The sequence below is a fragment of the Xiphophorus maculatus genome, chromosome 18 (genome assembly GCF_002775205.1).
Source record: "Xiphophorus maculatus strain JP 163 A chromosome 18, X_maculatus-5.0-male, whole genome shotgun sequence".
Lineage (NCBI taxonomy): Eukaryota > Metazoa > Chordata > Actinopteri > Cyprinodontiformes > Poeciliidae > Xiphophorus > Xiphophorus maculatus.
Window position 1 is genome coordinate 13,914,480 of NC_036460.1, and position 20,407 is coordinate 13,934,886.

Sequence of the window (20,407 nt, forward strand, 5' to 3'; positions counted from 1 at the left end):
TGAGATTGGATGACAATTTCTTACTCTAATAATACTTTCAAGCTCCTCATTGAAGGATCCCTACAGAGGATGCTAATTTTTGCTTCTTCAATCTTGGGGTCTGTTTAAATTTGTATTTGATCATTTGATCAATTGCTTCCCTTATTATTTGAATCTAAATAGATCAGTAAGCTAAGAACTTTGCCTTTTTTATTCGGATTCTTCTTCCATGTGACAGATTGAACCAGCACCCTCATTACTAAAAGCAAAGCCTCAAATTAGTCTATCCATCTCTCATTCCTACCTGCTATCAACAAAGATGGCCTCTGTGGGTACCATTCTGCTTTTTTGCTCCATTGAGAAACACGATCTCAGATTTCCAGCTGTTTTGCTGTGAACTGTTCTAGTGAATGATGCTAAAGGTCTTGGCTTAAAAACATCAACGGAGCCACGTCATAAACAATAACCATATACTGGACCCTGAGGTTTCCAGTAAAACAGAAGCACACTCTCTATCCCCTACTGTGTTAAAAATTAACTGACCCATCAAATCAAACTGACCTTTGGCAGTCAACTGACCCATCTAATCAAACTGACCTTTGGCAGTCAATATTTTGAAAATAGTGGCAATCGGAGACCATTTCAAGAAAAAAAATCAAGAGGATTTCTTGTATATTGATAACCGTGTCTGGTAGACATGAAGTTGCAATAACTTTAGATGGTTGCCAGTCTAGTTTATGAAAAACTATGATGTGAGAACAATTTGGACCAATAAATTAACCTAACATGGGTATTTTGGACGGTGGGAGAAACTTTGAGTATCCAGAGAGAACCCACACATGCCTGGGGAAAACATACAAACTCCATGGAGAGTCATTGTCAGATATTTAAGCTCAGCACCTTCTCTTGCTGTGAAGTCACAGTGCAAACTATCATGGTTCAACAGTATTTTATTGTTTAAAAATGGTTGTTTATGTATATTGATGTTTTATTGTTTAATTAAAACACTTAAATGAGTTTTGAAGTAGATATGTTTGGACTTTTATAATGAATGCTAACTTTTTGTAGCCGTAAATCTCATGTCATGTCATTTCATCGGAAGTGAAAATGAGGGGGTGTATTGAGACGCACCCTCGGAGAACGGAATGAATCCAAAGGAAAAACATGACTTAAAAAAATGGAGCCGATTAAAGAAATGCATTGTACAAGTGCATTATTCAAAGAGCATTTCTGACTAAAGATTTTTATTCAAATCCTGAATTCTTCCATGCTTTAGGTTGAATGATGCTCCTGTAAGAGGCTATGAGGAGGATGTAGGAAACAAGACCACCATGAGGTTCTTCTACCCTGAGTCCGCCTCCTACAACCCTGCGCTGCATAACGACCCGGACACACTCATGGTCCTAGTGCCTTTCAAACAACAAGACCTACGCTGGCTCAAAGAGATAATCTATAATGAAAAAAGGGTAAGGGATGTGTGTGCGAGAGCACGCACATTCTCCCACACTTGCATTTTAACTCTCTTCAACTTTCCTCTTTGTCTCAAAACGGTCCCTTAAGTCTTGCATATCTGGAAGAATTACTTGGGCAAAGCCACTGCTATTCAGAGTTAATGGTGTTTCCATTGCAGACATCCTTCACTCTGTTGCTCCCGGCATCTCCGGCCTCCTACTGCTAATAGTTGCAGGGTCATTACCTGCTAATTTGCACATCGATTCAGTGGCCTGCAGACATTAGGTTTAATTGCATCTCAGTTTGCTTACATTAAATGCTTCTTCCAAGCGAGTAGATGTCGTTTTTATGCATATGAATCTTTCTGTTGCTTTTGCTTTTATAATGTCCTGGTTTTTTTGTGTGTTTTTTCTCTCACTCTCCCTCTCTCTCTGTTGCCCTCAAAGGTTAGGAAAGGTTTCTGGAAACCCCCGCCCCAAATCTGGTTGGGTGATGTAAGCAAAATCCGAGTGCTGGACCCCCATTTTCTGCACCAGACGGCAGATAAACTTCTCAAGATTGTTTTTCAAAAGGGAAAACAGGTGAGGGGTTTCTTTTATCTAAATGTTTATAGTATCATGGAAATTATGAACTTATACTTAAAGCCTTTAGTTAAAACATTATTCAGGTTTATTTATTCATTTGACCGTTGCACTGTTTTGGTTAAATTTGATTAGTTTTGTCATTTGACCAGACTAAAACCTCTCAAAACTATTTTATTTATTTAGGTCTAAAATTTTATTCCATTTCCTAAAGGGACTCAAAACACACAAAACTGCAAATATTAAAAACTTTTTTAGTGTTTTTTGTATGCAGATGTACATCCGGATTGATTTTCAGTAACGTATGCAAATGGTGGTTCAAGGGAATCCATCTTTGCTCACGTTACTGCAGATACAGGCACCTTCTAGTCTTAAAAGTTATGGACTAATCCCAAAGTAAAAGTCCCAGACTAGTTTGCAAGAAGCTGTTAAGTTTGTATTTTTCTTTAATTAATATTAAATTACTATTGATAGATTATCAATAAGCTGTTACAAGGCATAATGTTCCTCATAATTTTCTTTAAAAAGAATTATAAAAATGCACTTTCCTGCTCTTGCACATTGATATGTTGAAAACTCACTACTATATAAATAGATCTTTACTGTCTGTTTTGAGGGAAATCTGTTCTGCTTGTAAGCAATTATTTATGAGCACCATTTGATGGCTGTGCTGCGGCTCAGCTGTATCCTAAACTCCAGTTTTCCCACAAGAATTTTTTTTTTCTTTTTGCTCCTTTTTTGTTTTCTGCTTGCTCATCACTGTTTCCCACATGAATGTTAAGAAGGTTGGATGGATTATCCCCTGATTAGCCACAGTTTCTCCAGTAATTTGTCTTTAACTCTGTATATACATCACATTGAAACACCAGTTGCTTGAAATTTTGGCTATGTACTTAAAGTTGATGTTTTGTATTTATAAATACAGTACAACATGGTGAAGATTACCTTCTACTTGTCATTAGTGCCTCCTGCATTTGGGGCTGCATAGTAAAACCATGGCTAATTCAGTTTCATAGCAAGAATTTTGTATAAATTTTAACCAGATGCTTCTGTTTTTAACATTTTCTTTCAGTGCCAAGCCTATGTATTCTCTGTTTTTTATTATTTTGTGGTAAATCTCCTTATTTGGGGCCAATTTTCCCCCAGATTTATGTATTCGAACTGATTTAATGGTATAAAAAAATAGACAAAATAACTATCAAAACAAATACAAGTAGGAGGATTAACTGCACGGTTATGAAAGAGCAACTGTTGTCTAAACCTTACTGATCGGATTTGGAAATCCTGGGCCTTAAGCTGGATTTCATTACACATATTTGGACTGAATTCTCTCGTTTCCTTTCACAACTACTTTGCTTCATAATGCTCATATACCTTGTTTTATCCCCTCTGTTCTGGATCCTTTCTGTTGAACAGTTACTGGGGGGTGTTACTCTTTTTGGCTGCAATACAAACACAAGTGGTTGGTGCATGAGAGGAATGAGCAGTGGGAAGACAGGGATCCTACAGGCAGTCAGCAGGCTCACCCAACAGGAGCTCTGCAACATCTGCACATACTGTACGGGAAGGGCCAGAGTGTGAGGAATGTGGGCAGGAAGAATGAGTGGAAAGATGCTGGTTTAAAGTGTTTGGAAGGGGAGGGACTTGATTCTAAACTAAGGTCTTGAATTTTACAAAGCACATTTTTTTTTTTTTTTTTTTGCAGAATCTGATTAATTTAGCCTTTTTTCTTGTTCGTCTGTGCCAAATGGAAAGGAAGTTTCTGGTTTGTTGAAGCCTCACGTGTAACTACTTCCCCCCCCCCTTTCACTTTATCTGTTGCAACATTCACACACCACCACTGTTCCAAACCTGATCTCAAGAGATAGACACGTTTCAGTTCACACACACCCACGCCCACACACACGCCTACACACCCCGTTGTGTTGTGATGTTGACACACATGATCCACTTAGAAACAGTTTGCCTCTGTGACTTTTTGTTGTTGTTGCACACTCAAGTGATACCAAAGTGGAGGTGTTAATCACAATGTCCTGTTCAGAATGACGCTTTTGCAAGAGGCATGGCTTAAACGTTTGATAAAATCTGTATTGGCAGCATCTTTCTGTGAAATTTTGAGTCAGATAATCTGGTCACTAGCTGGGCTCTGACTGAATTACCTATTCAGTGTGCAGTGAAGTTCTCCATTTGCTTCGGGTGCGTTGCACCAGAGATGGCCCATGTCCTGTATCTAAAAGTTGCAGGACATGGGCCTTCAGTGCTGGATTTGAGGATCCTGATTAACCCAAATATGGGAGGTCAAGTACGTTATAACTCTGGATTGAAACAAATCATTCCTTGATGCTTTCTTGTTGAGTCCTCCCTTAAAATACTATTATTTTAAGGTATTTATTAAAATGTTTCAAATAAAAATAATCATGTATAAAATAAGCAATTCTTTGAATCCTGCATGTGGTTTTTTGTTTTTTCTTTTTATAACATTTCTTTTTATAATGTGGTGACGCAAATGAATCGTCTTCCTTTGTGTTTTGCTTCTGTTGATTTCTTGTGGTTTTGCAGTTTTGGTTGTATCAAGCTATGAGATGCCATCTATTTCAGCAGGTGGTTGTGTCTTTAGTGGTCTATTAGTCATGCTGTAATCCCCTTTTGACTTTTGGTCATTTTGCATGAAGTTTTCAAAAAATACCATCTTAAACATTTGCTGTTCTTTCTCCAAGCAGATCACCAGTCAAGAGAAATTGCAAAAACAAGAATATTGTTTTAAAGCAAAATATGCCAAAATTAAATAGATCTTTATGTGGTCGTTTGAAGCTGAAATAACATAAATAATAAAATGAGTTTCATAGTCCTACTGTCATAGGCTGTTTAACAGGCAAAAGACATTAAGGTAAATGTTCTGCTGCTCTTTATCTTGTTTTGTGCGTGTAAAAGTTTTTTCTACTCCGAAAAAGTCCTGTAGTCTCTTTTTTCTATTTTTTTGATGCTCACATTTTTGTTTGCCTCTACAACTTTCTGTTCCAGAATTGTTTACCATGCTGGCGGTGATACAAACCCAAAGCATGATTAAACCACCCCTGTTTAATAGTTGAGGAGTTGGTACCAGAAAGCTGTAAAATGTTTTAAACAGTCCATTTCTTCCCATTTTGTTGTTCCAAGAAGCTAAACTGTCTTGCTGCCTTCGATCGTGGATTAATACATCTCCTGTTTTTATGAAACATCGCCTCACTTTACCTCACTAAGCAAACATCTTGTTTACAATATTTACTAATGATTTGAATATTTTTGCTGATATCAAGCAACCTTTGTTCCTTGTGAATAACGTTGCCTTATCTCTTTAGCGTAACAGCCTCTGTATGCTGTAAAAGCTGTAGGATTTTATAGGCATTCCTATTAAAAATACTGCCAAAAATACTGCCAGAAGTAGCAGCTAATTTTAGGCGTTTGAGAGATTGTCAACAAGCCTGGAGGAATGTTGAGATCACTTTGAAAACCTTTCAAGAAAGTCTATCTCCAGAGGGAATTTTTTTTTTTTAAACAAAAAGATTTAATCTCTTTTTGGGTTGGTTTTTGCTCCGATAATCTTGAGGTTTTGTGGTTGATCTAAGGCTGAAGGCATAACAAAAAAGTTTCGAAACATTTCCTAAAGCTTTTTAACTGACAAATATAGGTTCAATTGGCCTTTGTAAGTAGTTCAATGTAATGTCTGGACTGCCAATCTGTCCAGTATTCCACTCTCGCCCTGTGACTGCTGGATATGGGCGCCATCACCCCTCGCAACCGTGCAAAAACAAGTGTGCTAGGTAAGGGTTGGCTGAACATAATGCCCAGCTGTCTTTGTCTTCAAAAAATGTGCAAAAAAAGATACTACTAGTATTGGAAATGTTTATCCATAAATGTAAACTGTAACTTTTGACCAGTTGCGGATGTGTGAAGTTCAGTGTTGTGGTGTATCAGGTTCACTTATTCAACAGCAAGAAATGAAAAAAAAAACATCCACTATAAATGCCTAAATGATTGTGTAAACTTAAAAAGTTAGCTTAGCCATATCAGCTTTAGGGAGGGGGAAACATTCCACTGTAAAGACTGCTACGTGCATCAGCAAGGCCAGCAGGACAAAGCAACTTATCAGCAACCAGGACCCTTTTTAGAACCATTTGATAACAGAGGAAGCAGCTGAGTGAAGAGATATTAACGGACTAATGCTGATAATCTTCTGCAAGATGTAAAATGAGTGGGGGGAATATTCTTAGCTCCACGCAGAAGTACTTATTCACCTGACAGTGTCAGACTGACCTATCCAAGAAACAAGAGTCAATCTGTCTTCAGCGTCTTTAGTTTTCTTTTTCTTTTTTTTTTTTTTTTTTAAAAAAAGGACATTTATAAAAATGATCCAGTCAACAGTCAGATGATGAACTGCTTTACTTATCATATAATTATGCTTTAATTTGTTTCACCATCTGTGGATAAACATGACTGAACTTCACCAGAGATTTGTCAGCCCTTCTCCAAGAACTTTTTGAAATGCTGCCATCAGGCAAACAGTTCCGTAACTTCAAAAGCAGAAACACCAGAAAGCTGCACAGTTTAGTAATGTTTCACTAATTTCTGCTGAAGAACAAATACAAGTTAGGGGCAATGACTCTGTAAAAAAAACATAAAAGCTTGTCACTCCATGTGTTTATGTCATACAACCAGTCAATAAACTTTATTGTAGTTATAATGCACTTAATAGATCTAGGTGTAGCCGTTTTGATATAGTTCGTCCTTCAGATATTGACACCACACATGAGCAAACATTCAGCATAATGCCTGATTTAGCTTGTTTACTTCAACATGTTCCTTATTGCTTCCTCCGGGAGTGGGCTGGTTCTTCAGCTGCTGGATTTACTGTTGGGTTCAAATTTGGTGACGGTAAACCCGGCTCAGATAAGGCTGCCCCACCTCCCAAATCACTTATCTTTCGAGCCAGTTGCTGTTGTATTTTCTATTGGTCCTCCTACCATCATGCCCTCTCTTTGCCTCAAGTATTTTAATGTAGAATCTGATGAGCAACTTTGCATACGATTTGACCTTGTAAACGTCACACATGAGTAATTACTCTTATAACATCAGTCTTAGAAGCATTATATAGTTAAATGCTGATGAAATGATGCATAAGTTTATTCTGGGACTCGCACATATTTGAGATGAGGGATGCTTGAAAAAAGTTTTCTTTTTTTTTTTTCATTTTCAGTTTGAAATGAAGAAAAAAAAGTGCCATTTATCTCGGAATGTTCTCTACTGGACCCAAAACTTGAGATAAAGGGAAAAAAACACCTTTATCTACTTCTAACACAGATCAGTTTAACCCTCTAAATTAAACAAAAACACTTTTTTTTTTCTTTGTTCTGGCTGGAAATGTGACACAAAACTGGACTTTGAGCTCCAGCTGAGGTCAAATGGTCTCAGAGATAGATGTCAAAAGATTTTCTCTCTCTTTTGACAAGATAATCAGTGTGTTGCAACATAACTGTGATATGTGTAAGGGTCATTTTGTTTGTTCATTAAAGTCACCAAATTTGGATATTCACCCTAAAGCTGCAAAAAATAGAACCTTGACAACTTAACAAAGTCCATAAGAATAGAAGGAAACATGGCAACCTATATTTTCTGCCCTTTGTCTCCCTGACTTTTATTATTTCAAAGTGATGTTTATGATGCTGATCTTGCTTTATTTCTGAAATTTGTATTGGTTACTTAATTCTTGGACAGATCTGAAACAGGACAGATTTGAACAGACATGTTTCTGTACCTTTGAAAGTACCGCTAGTTTTTGGTTTTTGTGTGGTGAGGGTGCTGGAAGCTGTCCTTCTAGTAACAGTTGTTGTGACACAGTTTGACATGCTGGTTGAGTTATGTTGTAGACTTACTCTGCAGCAACAAATTTAGCTGTGTCATTCTTAAAAGTGTCAACTTCCATTTTTATGTATTGTTCCTTTCAAACAGTGTTTGTACTTGTAGTACTTATGTTTTTTTGTTTTCTTTATAGTTTTCTTTCACAATGATGGTTCTGTTGCACTTTTCATATGACCAATTATGTCAAATGTGCAGTAATTTTTTAAATATGTTTAATTACTAGCTTTTGGCAGTGGAACATTTTTCTCGTGGAGCTGTTATTGAGCATTTGCATTCAGGTGGTTTTTAAAATGGTTTTGGTGGATGTGGTTCAGGACCACAAATCTGTCTGGAATTGAGATACATATTTTATAGACTAAAATAAACTGTACAGCGCCTTGCAAAACTATTCATATCTCTTTAGCCTTTTTAAGTTATGTCACATAACACCCACACACTAATATGTATTTTATTGGGATTTAATTTAATTGAAAAATACAAAGTATGCATATTTGGGAAGCAAAGAGAATTTTTTTTTTTCCATACAAAAAGTTTGAAAAGTGTTTACATTTATATTCAGCCCCCCTGAATTAGTTTACAGCTGTAAGTCCTTCAGCTTTGTCTTACACAGTTTTGTGCATTCAGAGTCTGACTACTTTGCCTGTTGTATTTGGTAAAATGGCTCAAACACAGAATGGAAGGGCATATCATTTTCCTTTTACTTGACAATTTTGCTCTGTTTTGTGATTATCTGTCACATAAATGTTAAAACCCACTGAAGTTTGTGGTTGTCATGTGACAATGTGAAATGTTTAAGTGGTGTAAAACCTTGGCAGCTATGAATTATTGAGCTGCAGATTTATGCTCAATAGTTTCGACCATATGTTAATTTGGTTGAATAATAAATAAATGATAAACAATAAATAAATGAATAGATGTTTATTTTGAACCAGTATTTGTTTTGCATATTTAACCATTTTTCTTAAGTATCCTCTTTGCATCTTGTTTTATACAAAAGCCTCCAAGTTGTTAAATAGAACAATGTCCAACTTAGTGGTTTTAAGACTAGCATATTGTCGTATTTGACCCAGAGTTATGTACTAACATCTATATTTGGTAACGTCTTTAATATGACTGAAAATCAGTTGGGAAAAAAAAATCCCTATTTATCTAAAAATCTTAAAATTATATTTTTATTTTGCATTCGGCACATTCCCAGGGTGATACTGGTGTTCAACAAGCTCAATGCATCAGCAAGTGTTTCTCTCTACTACCATCTAGTGGTAGATGAGTCATTCCTGAAATCCTGCTTGAAAATGGAAAACATGAATCATGCATGAAGCTTTTCAAAATACACACCTCCTTGACTTTTCGCAAGATGTTTTCTTTGCTCATTCTTTTAATTTCTTGTTGTTGCTGTTGTCAGGATGGATACGACCAAACATTGGGACATTCTTTAGGAGTGACTGTTTGTTTATTTTTCACCACTTCCCATCTTCCCCCCTTTCCTACAGATTTCTGTTCACCCTACTACTGGCATCCTTGCTGTCTATGTTGCACTCAACTACTGTGACGTGGTCCACATCGCTGGATTTGGATATCCCAGTTCAAATAATCCGCGGCAACCCATCCACTACTATGGATACGACACTATGAAATCCATGAAGGTGGGTGGTGGTCATGGTTTTGCATTTTAAATGTCTTCAGTACATCTATGTCTGTCTGAACCGACGTTGTTTTCTTTGCTGTTGCAGAATTCCTACCATGATCTCAACCATGAAGCCAAAGCCTTAAAAAAGCTGGAGGATTCGGGAGCCATTCTTTACTTACACCCACATTTATGATAACGCTTTTTCCATTTTTGATAACATTTATCACAAATATAGATCTTTGGATCTTAATTTGACAAAGTGCCTTTTGGGAATCTTGAGTTTGCACTCTAAATCTCTCTATGATATTTTGCCTATTAAAGGTTTCACTCAGGCTCTGTATTTTGCATATTTTTTAACTTGCATGACAATCTTTAATTCTGGAAACAAATTAATTGTGTGGGAGTCCTTTGTATCAGAAGGTACACCGTTGATCTGTTACATTGTTCTCAGTTCTTGCAGTGGACTGGATTAGTTCAGGCAGTATTGTTAGGAACGACCTTTACAAACCTCATTTGAGGATTTGTTATATTCATGGGCTGGTCCTAGTCTCACTGTGAAGTTTAAAACTGTGTGAATCTGTGATTTCATCTTCTGAGAACAAAATGGAGTATTTCAGTGCAACTGTGTGTTTGGGGTATTTGGGGATTCACATTCAGTTACTTCTTTTGGTTAAACTGCTCACACTTGACAAAATTAACATCACTTCTCTTTCCCGTTACTTCAATAAGTACCGTAATACCAGCTGCAGTTGGCTTATTTGTCATGTGGTGATTTATTGTAATTTATTTAGTTCAGAGAAAAAGGCTCCACTGGATTTTTTTTTTTTGGTATGTACAAATTTTGTGCATTTGCAAATAAAAGCATGGTTGAATGAAATTCAGTATTTTGTCACTGTACTGATATTTCTGATTTTTGACATTAATAGCGTTTATTGTTCGGGAAGTGGTCACAGCTTAGTGAAGCATATTTGTGTTTCCCATAAGTTTTTTACCAGTAGATGGCACAGTGGCTCTTTTGCATGTATATGTATGACAAGCGACTGACGCAGAACAGCAAGGTACATAGTTTAGTCATGCAGCAGCACCTAACGTACTGAAATTTCAGATGTTGTGAAAACGACGTAGCAAACACTAGTGGTGTTAAAGAACACTTTTTACACCCTGTAGGTTTTTATTTAAAAAACTGTAATCAAGATAAATCATAGTTTTTCTACACATGTGATATAGCTTGTACGACTTAATAACAAACCAATAAAACGTTTGGACTTTTTATTGAGTATGCAGTGTGCTTGCTCCCAAATTGATACTTTTGATTCAGCATTCAGTTTTCCTACATCACTCTGATATCAACTATATTTATTCTGAACGACCTAAAATGTTTAGCTGCCCTTGAAAGATTTTGCTATATTTGCATCACTTAGTTAAATCCACAGTTTGCAGAGGTCACAAGGGTCGACCCAAAAACGAAGAAGAGTACTAAAAGCTAACAGCAAAAAGACGCACCAGGGCACAGTGAAGGTTGTCAAAAATAACTGAAGAAAATGTGAAACCACATCCAAGTTATAAACATGTCTTCATACTAATATAAATACCAAATCCAGCACCAAAAACCATGTGAAAATGCTGGCTGGAGAGTGACATTATTCACAAACAAGTCCTGTACATGAGCTGAGAAGTCCCTCTGTGAGGACTATTCCAAAAGTAGCAAAAAAGCCAGGTTACATTTAGCAAACATCCACAGACACAAATAATGAAAACATTGGCTCTATGATGCTAAAACCAAAGTGTTTCACCAGAGTACCCATCATTACATTTGTTTGAAAAAGAAAAGGGGGAAGGCTTGCAAGCCTGAGAATACCATTCCAACTGTGAGGTAATGTTAGCATGGGTTAGAGCGACATGTCTGTCTTTTGCTTTAGGAGGTACTGATATACTTCACTAAAAAGAAAGTACATAAAGAAATGTGGCACAATATCTCAACACATCAGCCAGGAAGTTAAATTGGACTTTTTGATGTTCTTACTGATGCGTCCATCCTGTTTATATAGCCAAATTATTTAAGGAAACTAATTTAGCTTAAGGAAAATAAAGTAAATGTTTTGTCTGACCTATTGCCGGAGAATGAGAAGAATTTTATTTTATTTTCTAAATATAGTGTATGTAAATATCTGGTTTCAACTCTATGACTACTGTTGCACTTTTTCACTGGTCTAGAAATATATAACAATTTAAGGTTTTTAGTCCAAAAAATATGTTTGTGCATCTTTTAGTTGTGGAGGCCAAAGTAATGATCTAAGTGGTAGCAAGTCTCAGTAAGGAGGCTGGCAAACCCTAAAGCAGTGGGAGAGCCTTCACCACTAATGAGGCGCTACCCCCACCCAACATACACATGAAAACTGGGAGGAGTGGGTGGAGATTAGGGGGAAAAACAGATGTCAGTGTTTTTACTTGTATTCAAGGTTCTACAACCTGCATTTGCTCTTTACCAGTTGTAAAAAGAAAATAAATCTTAGAAAAAGAAAGCACTTTGTAAAATTCACTGTACAGTTTCATCATTTAAGCTGAAAGTTTTCACGAAGTAACCTAGAGGAAACAAAAGATTAACAAAACTACTGGTGTTGGCTCAGGAATGCACTCCTGGTGTAATACACATGAAAATGTGTATTACACAACCGTTGCTTAATAGCCGATCTTTATTTTTTGCTATCATTGAGTTTAGATGTTATTTCACTGTAACCTCTGTTCTTATACAACAATGATATGATGATTATATATTTATGAGGTGAATATTTATTACATTTAACCACATGCATTTTCCACAGCCATGAAACTAAAATCCAAACCAAATCGCCATATGTGAATCAAAATAATTTAAGGTTACTATGCTGGTTAGTAAATACTTCTGCATTTCTTCCTTCCAGGGAGGTTTTTCATGATCTCATTATGAAGAAAATATGTCTAAAACAACATTTATTGTAGATGACAGGAGGTCATAAACTGCTGCAGACTGAAGGCAATAAAAAAAAAAAAAAAAAAATATATATATATATATAACTTATTATAGCCTGCTATATTAATTACAGGCTCTCAAAATATTATTTATTTCACCTCCCTCTCTTCTAAAGAGAAGGCTGTGCACTGGTCCCAAGCAGGCCTGTTCAGTTATATAATTGTTTAACCCACCCTCATATTCTTCTGAATGAAGACATGGACTGTATGGTTCCTTATTATATTTCCTGTTCACATTTCTTGAGCAGCTTCAGCTGCTGATGGCATTATTGGAAAAAGATCTTTACACTTGCGGAACTACTGAGAGGGCCATCATTGTTGAGTTATCAAGTTTTGTTGATTTGTAGAAGAAGACTTTTTGTATGGTGGCCAGGTGGCAGTACTGGGTACTGTGGTCACTTTGCAGTCTAGCATGTTCCTGTCATGTCATTTTCCTGCTTATGTTAAAGTTCACCTCGTTTCCATTCTATATCTTACTGCTCCTTAGCTGCCCTTTGTCACAATTCCTCTTTATGTTGCTGAAGCCAAAATGTCAGGTTCTCACTGCACTGTCAGATCTCAGGGTTTACTCATGGAGTGGAAGAGTTGAACTCTCAATCAGTGTTTTGACTTTCATCCTGTGATCATTGTTTCTGAGTTTTTCTCTCGGATGTTACATTTTCAACCAAACTTCAGATGATGGGAGGAAATAAATAAATTAAAAACAGATTATTTTTTTAGCCGTTCTCCTGTTTTGTGATTGCATTACACAGATACTGACTGAGTGTGCCACTACTGTGGCTCACGTGCAGGTAATGAGTTCACAGCAGCATTTCTACACAATGTATACAATGAAAAGACCTTCAGTGCTTTCTTTCCATATTCTGCCGCCATGTGAAGTACCTGATCCTTAGGAAACAATTGTATACATATTTTCCAAACAGATCATTTGCAGAAGTGTTTTTTTTTCCATTTGGACCTACTAACCTCACTGTTTTGAAAAAGAAAAAAATGCTATTAGCGTTGTATACATATGACACAGATATTCAGAGTTTTTGAAAAATGAAAAAAGCAGAGGCCTCTTCCCAGATGCGTACTTTGGCTTTGGCTGAGCTAAAAACCACACAACAGTGGAGCAATATTTTTATTATCTCTTTCCTGCTTTATCCGAGCTAAATTTGCAAAGTTTATTATAATATGTGGGTGTAAATGATAATTGAACTGAGTCGTTCTCTTTGCAGCCAAGCATAACCAGACCATCTGCAGCAGCGATTTAGTGGCTGAGAAGACAGAAGGGAGAAACACTAAAACAGAAAGCGTGGGCCATTACTATTTTCCATAGGAAACACTAACTGTAACGAAACCAGACAAACACCAATTCACTGAACTGAGATCAGAAGATTAATGACAGCAATAATTGTACTTCATGCATAAATATAACACAATATACTGTAACTCAGAGTAAACTAAACCACTAAGCTTTTTTCAGAAAAGGAACATTTGAAGCCTAGTTCTAAAAGTAAACAGGGTGTCTGCCTTACAGAGCTGTTTTCACAGAAGAGGAGACTAATAACTGAAAGACTTTTTAGTAAGAGGCGGGTAAAACTTTTACTTGAGTAGAATTACTTTAATGTATTTTTGCTCCAGAAGAGACAACAGCAGTCACCCAAAAGCTAGTCAAGGAGTTAAAGACTATTTGGTAAAAAAAGGCCATTCAAGTTCTGAATAAATATTTGCTCATAATTTCTAATTAAATTTGTGAAAACTATGTAATCACGCAGACAAAAATATTAAATTATGTGCGTATTTATGTTGGATCAGTACAAAGTATCTCTAATGACAATACATAATGTTAAGGTACATCTTAAAAATTAAAATATTGAAAAAAAAAATTATTTCAGGAATAAACACATTATTTTGATAAATTACACACAGACTGTTTTAAAGCTTTTACACTTGTTAAATATGATGATTGTATTAAAACATAAAGAAAACAATTTCAAATTAAAAGATTACCTGAAACCAATATGAAATATGTTTGTACGGAAATATGGGGTTAAGATGGGCTCAATATCTGCTCAATTTTTTTTCTTAAAAAAATCACATAAAACAATTAATTCACAATCAAAGTAAAAGTAGAAAGCATAGCACAGTACAATTACTCCTAGAAGTTTCTTTTGGAGAATGTTCTTAATTGAAATATTTAATGTTTTAAACTCAGCTTTTTCCTTTTAAAATATGTCTTCTTGTACTTACTGAAGGTGCAAAAGATCAAATCAAGCATTTACAGTTCTTATTGTTGATGGTGTGCTGACAGTGGGATTTTATATTCCACTTTTCACAACAGATTTCTTTACATCCTACCACGGGCATCCTTGCTGTCTGTTGCAGTCAGTTACTGTGATGTGGTTCACACTGAATTGGAGTCCATACAGTAAAGTCCATGCAGTTGGGCGGTGGTCATGGTCTCGTATTATAAATATTTTTTCCTGCCTCTTTTTGGACTGATGTTGTTTTAGCTCTGTGTTGCAGAATTCCTACCTTGACACCAAAAAGCCATAAACCGACTGGAGGATTCAGGAGACAGGTTTTACTTACCCATGTCTAGGAAAAAGGTTTGTCACTGAAATTGGTCTTGTAGACCAAAGACGAAAAGTGATTTTGCATTACGATTCAAGACTTTATGCTTTACATTTTTTAGTAGTGTCTTGGTGGCTAAATATTTTACTATAACTCTGTACTTCTGCATTTAGTAAATGTTTTAACTTCCAAACCCTATATAATAGAATCTTAAATTACAGTAAGAAGCATTTGTTTCTTCATTTGAATGAGGATGAATTCATCCTTGAATTTCATCCTTGAATTTCAGGTGCATTTACAGTTTTCTTCCCAGTAGTTTGAGATTGATGTTCAAATTTTACTTTCTTTCTTTTGAAAACAGAAAATTCGTTTTTTAGTGTAAAGATATGCTCGAGTCTGTGGGGAGTTACATTGGATAACTTGATGTCTTGTCATAGAAGCAAACGGCTCACAAATTTAGATCCATTCCACTTTTATATTGTTTGCACGGGGAAACAATATAACATCATTTCTGATGTTTGACCAAGTATGTGGCTCATATAATTTATTTGCTTTATTTTGAAAAAAACAAAAAACAAAAAAATGGTACAACTTGATATTTTTGAATGTTCAAAAATAAATTACATTTGGAATATTAAAAATGATCAAGATGAATTTCCAATAGTTCTCATCTTTTTGACAACATTTTTAATGTAACAGCTATACTTCTCAGAATTAAAAAGTGAAAAAGCACCATTTTGAAATGGATATGAACTTATGTTAACTTCTTGCCACTAGATGGCACAGAGACTCTTTTGCATGCATAATATACAGCAGTCATCCATTCTGCACTGCACACATGGTGCAGTCATGCAGCAGCACTTATAATGTGCTTGTGATTGTGAGAATAGTAAAACATGCACTAGATGTGCAAAAGAAGGCATGCTGTGTAAAAGTAACAATTCTATGGTATTAGTAAATTACTTTGATCCAGATTGTTTTTAGCATTTCATGCCTTTCTCATTGTACTAACATTGATAGACTTTGACCTTTACTACCTGCAAACTTAGCTATTTTATGTTTGACTCAGCAAATGACTGTGACCAGCAATAATTGTGACCAGCCTATAGCTGAATTAGTTTAATATATTTTAATATATAAGACTGCTCCCTTTACTGCCTTTTAATCCAATAATACTGCAATGACACCCAGTATATACTTTGATGGGACATTTTATTCTGGTGCCAGTGTCCTCTGCTATTGAATAGAAACGTTGCTGTTGTTTTGAGCAATGATGCATATGTTTTACTCAAGGTCAACTTTTGGGAGCGAGAGGTCATCTTTAAGCTGCACAAGAGAAATACTTCCCCTGGATACTAGCAGGAACCACCACGACTTGATGTTTTGCCTGCATTTTAGTTTGAAGTCCTTTTTTGTGGTAAAGTAGAGCAACACTACTATAGTAATGCAATTATAACCACAACTAGTAGTATTTGGCCTACCTTTAGAGATAAACCAAGAGGAACTAGTACAATTATTTACAAAGTAAATCCACTAGATGGATTTACGAGGTAAATGTGAAAGATTTAACTGTGATATACTGTATGGTTATTAAGCACCATATAGCACCAAATCTCCAACAGCATGTTGACTTTTCATTTTGAGAAAAATATGCTGTATTTCTATTATCTTTGAAGTTTAAACATGGATGTGGCAAAGCTTTCACGCACAACTTAGCTATCTTCTAGTCAAAACTTTGAAATCTAATGGGATTTGGTCCGTGACCAAGCTAACTGCTACTAGCAATACATGTATAGTATTACCGTATATTTATTTGTGTTTTATTTCTCTAAACTGTGTTGTGAACCAAGATTCTGACCCCTTTCTACCTGTGGTTAAACGCTAGGGGCAGACATCAAGAAAGTTTTCAAATCCTCTAATCAAGTAAGAGGTGAAGAAAAGTCTTATCTGCTGCAGTTCTCTCCATCCAAATTTTTATTCAAGTCCTCTAATCAAGGAAGAGGTGAAGAAAAGTATGACCTATAGTTCTCTTCAATCAAGAAATTCATCAAGCCCTTTGCTTCCAGAAGATCTGCTTTGACTGGTGTATGAAACGCCTGATCCGTCAAAAGCCTCTGCTTAGAATTCTTAAGTTGCAGAATTAGGGAAAGTTAGGTTAGGTTAGATAGATTTATCTTAATTATTTTTCTGCTATTAAAGAAAATTATTGAACCCAGTTAAACCATACAATTTCAATTCACATGAAAGTTTAGAGAAGTCTGGACATTCAAGTATTGTGTTGGTTAATCTTAAGTTTTATAGTAGTTGAAACACAGTCTTAGCACATGGTCTGATAAACCAACAAAATACATTTTCTATGAATTCTGTCACAGACCTAGGGATCTGATCAGCACCCCTGAGTTGGAGAGCTGGAAGTCAGGGGGGTCAACACCTTGCATACAACAACTTATACAGCAGACAACGTGCCCAGGGCACATCAGCATGTGAAGGAAATTAGAATTGAACATGAAACCTTTCAATTGCAAGACACTTTTGTTACTTTTGTTTGTGGTTACAGTATGTCAAAATGTGAAAAGGGTCAAGGTACACCAATACTTTCACAAGGTAGCTTTAATCTTTCTATTCAGTTTTGTGTCCTAATCTGAATTTAGCAACTGAATGTGAAAAATCATTATCAGACAAAGAAATCATCCAATTTGTGCTGAAATGATATTGTGGGATAAAAACGCAATCAATCATGAGTCACCTTCTACTAATGTGCTCTAATGAGAAAAAAACGTAGAGCACATGGTAGGTCTGGCCTTCATTCTTGGTGTCAGGTGATTGCCCACATGCTATCAGAAGACATGTACTTTGTGGATTCACAAAATTATTTAGACTGCTCATAAACCTTTGTTTTCCCAACAACACAGGACATTCTGGAGGAACCCTGTCTCATCATGCTCAGCAGCCTGTGGTAACTTCCTTTTTGGCAAGAGGGAATTACATAACAGAACAGGATTTGTGTGAACCAGAGGTGTGTTTAGGTGACAACAGTGAATCAGGTCAGGTGTTTTCAGGGGAATCTATTGTACTGTAAGCACACCTTTGAACCTGAAACTTGTGCGTTTCGGAGGACTGCAGCTCTGTCGGTGTTTTTGCCCATACAATCTTCTGGAGAGAAAGTTTGCATATTTTAGGCTAAAAGCAGTCCCTTTGGGGAAACAAGGCTTTAACCTTGGTACTCATCACACTGTGCTCCATCAACTGAACTCTATATTAGCATATATATGCAAGAGATATGCAGATGATCCAATGAGTCTGATGCTACTTTATACAAAAATATTCATTTGAAATGCATAGCTTTGCACTTTTGGTCTCCCCTCCCCCCAATGACATGACCCTGAATGCATAAACATACAATTTAAAATACAAATATATCATAGAAAGGTACATGGTCCATAATGATTGCTGAGGCTAATCCTGTCAGTAGCTGTGTAAGTGAAAGTTGCTGCAGAACATATATTTCATTACCCCATCTGATCTGCACAGCATCCCCAGTCTGTCAGTGCAACATCTCATTTCAAAGTAGTTGCTTTTAAAATGACCCAAATCTCTCATAGTGTAGTTTAATATTAGGGAGTGTACCACCTTTACATCAAATTAGTTTTTTTCCATCCATCCATCTATTATCTTATTCTCTTATTTCTAGTGGGGTCGGAAGGGGTGCCTATCTCCAGCAGTCCAAATTCATTTTTTGATTATTCAAATTTGTTCGTACACCTTGAATCTTGAACAACCCCTAGAAAATAGTGCATAATTGTGAAGTAGGTACAAGATACATGGCATTTTTTATCTCCTCCTCGCCCAGATACCTTCTAGTTGCATGCCTGAATAAATATATATTTTTAATCAATAAATAAAATAAAATGTGTTTTTATTTGTATCGGAACAAATTACATCAGTATGAAAAATTTTCAATATTATTACATTTTCACAAGTACTCATCAAATGCAGTGATAACTACTCAGTAATATTTCAACAGTTGGTTAATGTGTAGTCTTGTCTTTTTTCTGCCACAACCAGCCCTTTGAGGACATTCAGGATCTTGATGTGGACTGAAATGAAAATGAGCTTGACACCCCTGCCTTGGAGGTTTGTTAGCGAACCAACGTGAGCAAAAAGCATCATGATCATAGATATAAAGTTGTGGAGAACTTCTGTTGACAGGAAACTATTGGTGGCACACTCCTCACAACTGCCTATTGTGGAAGAATGGCAAGAAGAAAGTCTGCATTGAACGAACATCAGAAGAGATCAAGTTTGATGTTCACCAAAAGTCCTACAGAAGACACAACAAATGTGTGGAAGATGTTATGGTCAGATGAGACCAAAATGTAACTTTTTGGCCTACATGTAATGTAAATGCCCTGAAGAAGGGGAGTGTTTTAATAAAAGAGCTGGACACGGTGCTTCTGCTCCAACGGTTATTATTAACTAGATTTAACAGCAGTATGTTAGCAACAGCGCTAACAACGGAGCTAACAACAGAATTTAACATTCGGAGTGCCAAAAGAACTCACAGCTTTCTGAAAGTCAATAAACTCATTTACAATATACAGGTGTGTATATATATATATACTCATACCTGAAGAAGGGGAGTGTTTTAATAAAAGAGCTGGACACGGTGCTTCTGCTCCAACGGTTATTATTAACTAAGGAGGAAGTTCCGGTGCTCTTCACTATAGCTAGCGCAAGCGCTAGACTCCCCCTGCTGGTTGGATTTGACCACTGCTTCAGCCAAATCAGACTAGCCAGCCTCTGAAATAACCACATTTCAATCCATCACAGTAACACACAGTATGTTATGTAATATAACCTTATAAATCTGCGTGAACACACCTGTTGGATTCACTCCTCCCATTCCGCTAGGGGGCTCTGTAGTTGTTTTGCATTGGTAGTGGAGGGGAGGTGAAACAAGAGAAGAAACTTACGGTAGGCCAGTAATATACCGAGACTGTCGTTAGCTGAAGCTACAATAAGATCATATTCTACTGGCGTTCATGAGTGTTGCCCAACGTGGTGAGTTATATTAATGCTGTAAGCTGTGGGGAGATTAGTTTTTTGTTATCTGTTCTAAGCGTGAGCTTGGTGAATTTGCTAGTGCTAATTAGCCCAATGCTAGCTGCGTTTGCTGCACTGTGATATTTGTCAACTCCGTCAGAGTTTTTAACTGACGGTGTGACTCTTTCAGTGATAGTGTTGACAAATCTCACTTAAATGTGCAGTTAATTCATTGTAATGTATTTTAAATAAATGGCAT

At 36.4% G+C, this 20,407-nt stretch overlaps 1 protein-coding gene across 2 annotated transcripts in view; it reads left to right on the forward strand.

The window, feature by feature from the left end:
* The window catches only part of st3gal4 (ST3 beta-galactoside alpha-2,3-sialyltransferase 4), a 28,168-nt gene extending 17,747 nt beyond the window's left edge, over window positions 1-10,421 (forward strand). For both annotated transcript variants that reach the window (XM_014472457.2, XM_023351517.1), the window contains exons 8-11: window positions 1,256-1,445; window positions 1,878-2,012; window positions 9,401-9,553; window positions 9,641-10,421. In XM_014472457.2, the coding sequence (XP_014327943.1) occupies window positions 1,256-1,445; window positions 1,878-2,012; window positions 9,401-9,553; window positions 9,641-9,730 (568 nt within the window). In that variant the 3' untranslated portion in view covers window positions 9,731-10,421. The remainder of the gene's footprint in view (window positions 1-1,255; window positions 1,446-1,877; window positions 2,013-9,400; window positions 9,554-9,640) is intronic.
* The last annotated feature ends 9,986 nt before the right edge of the window (window positions 10,422-20,407 follow it).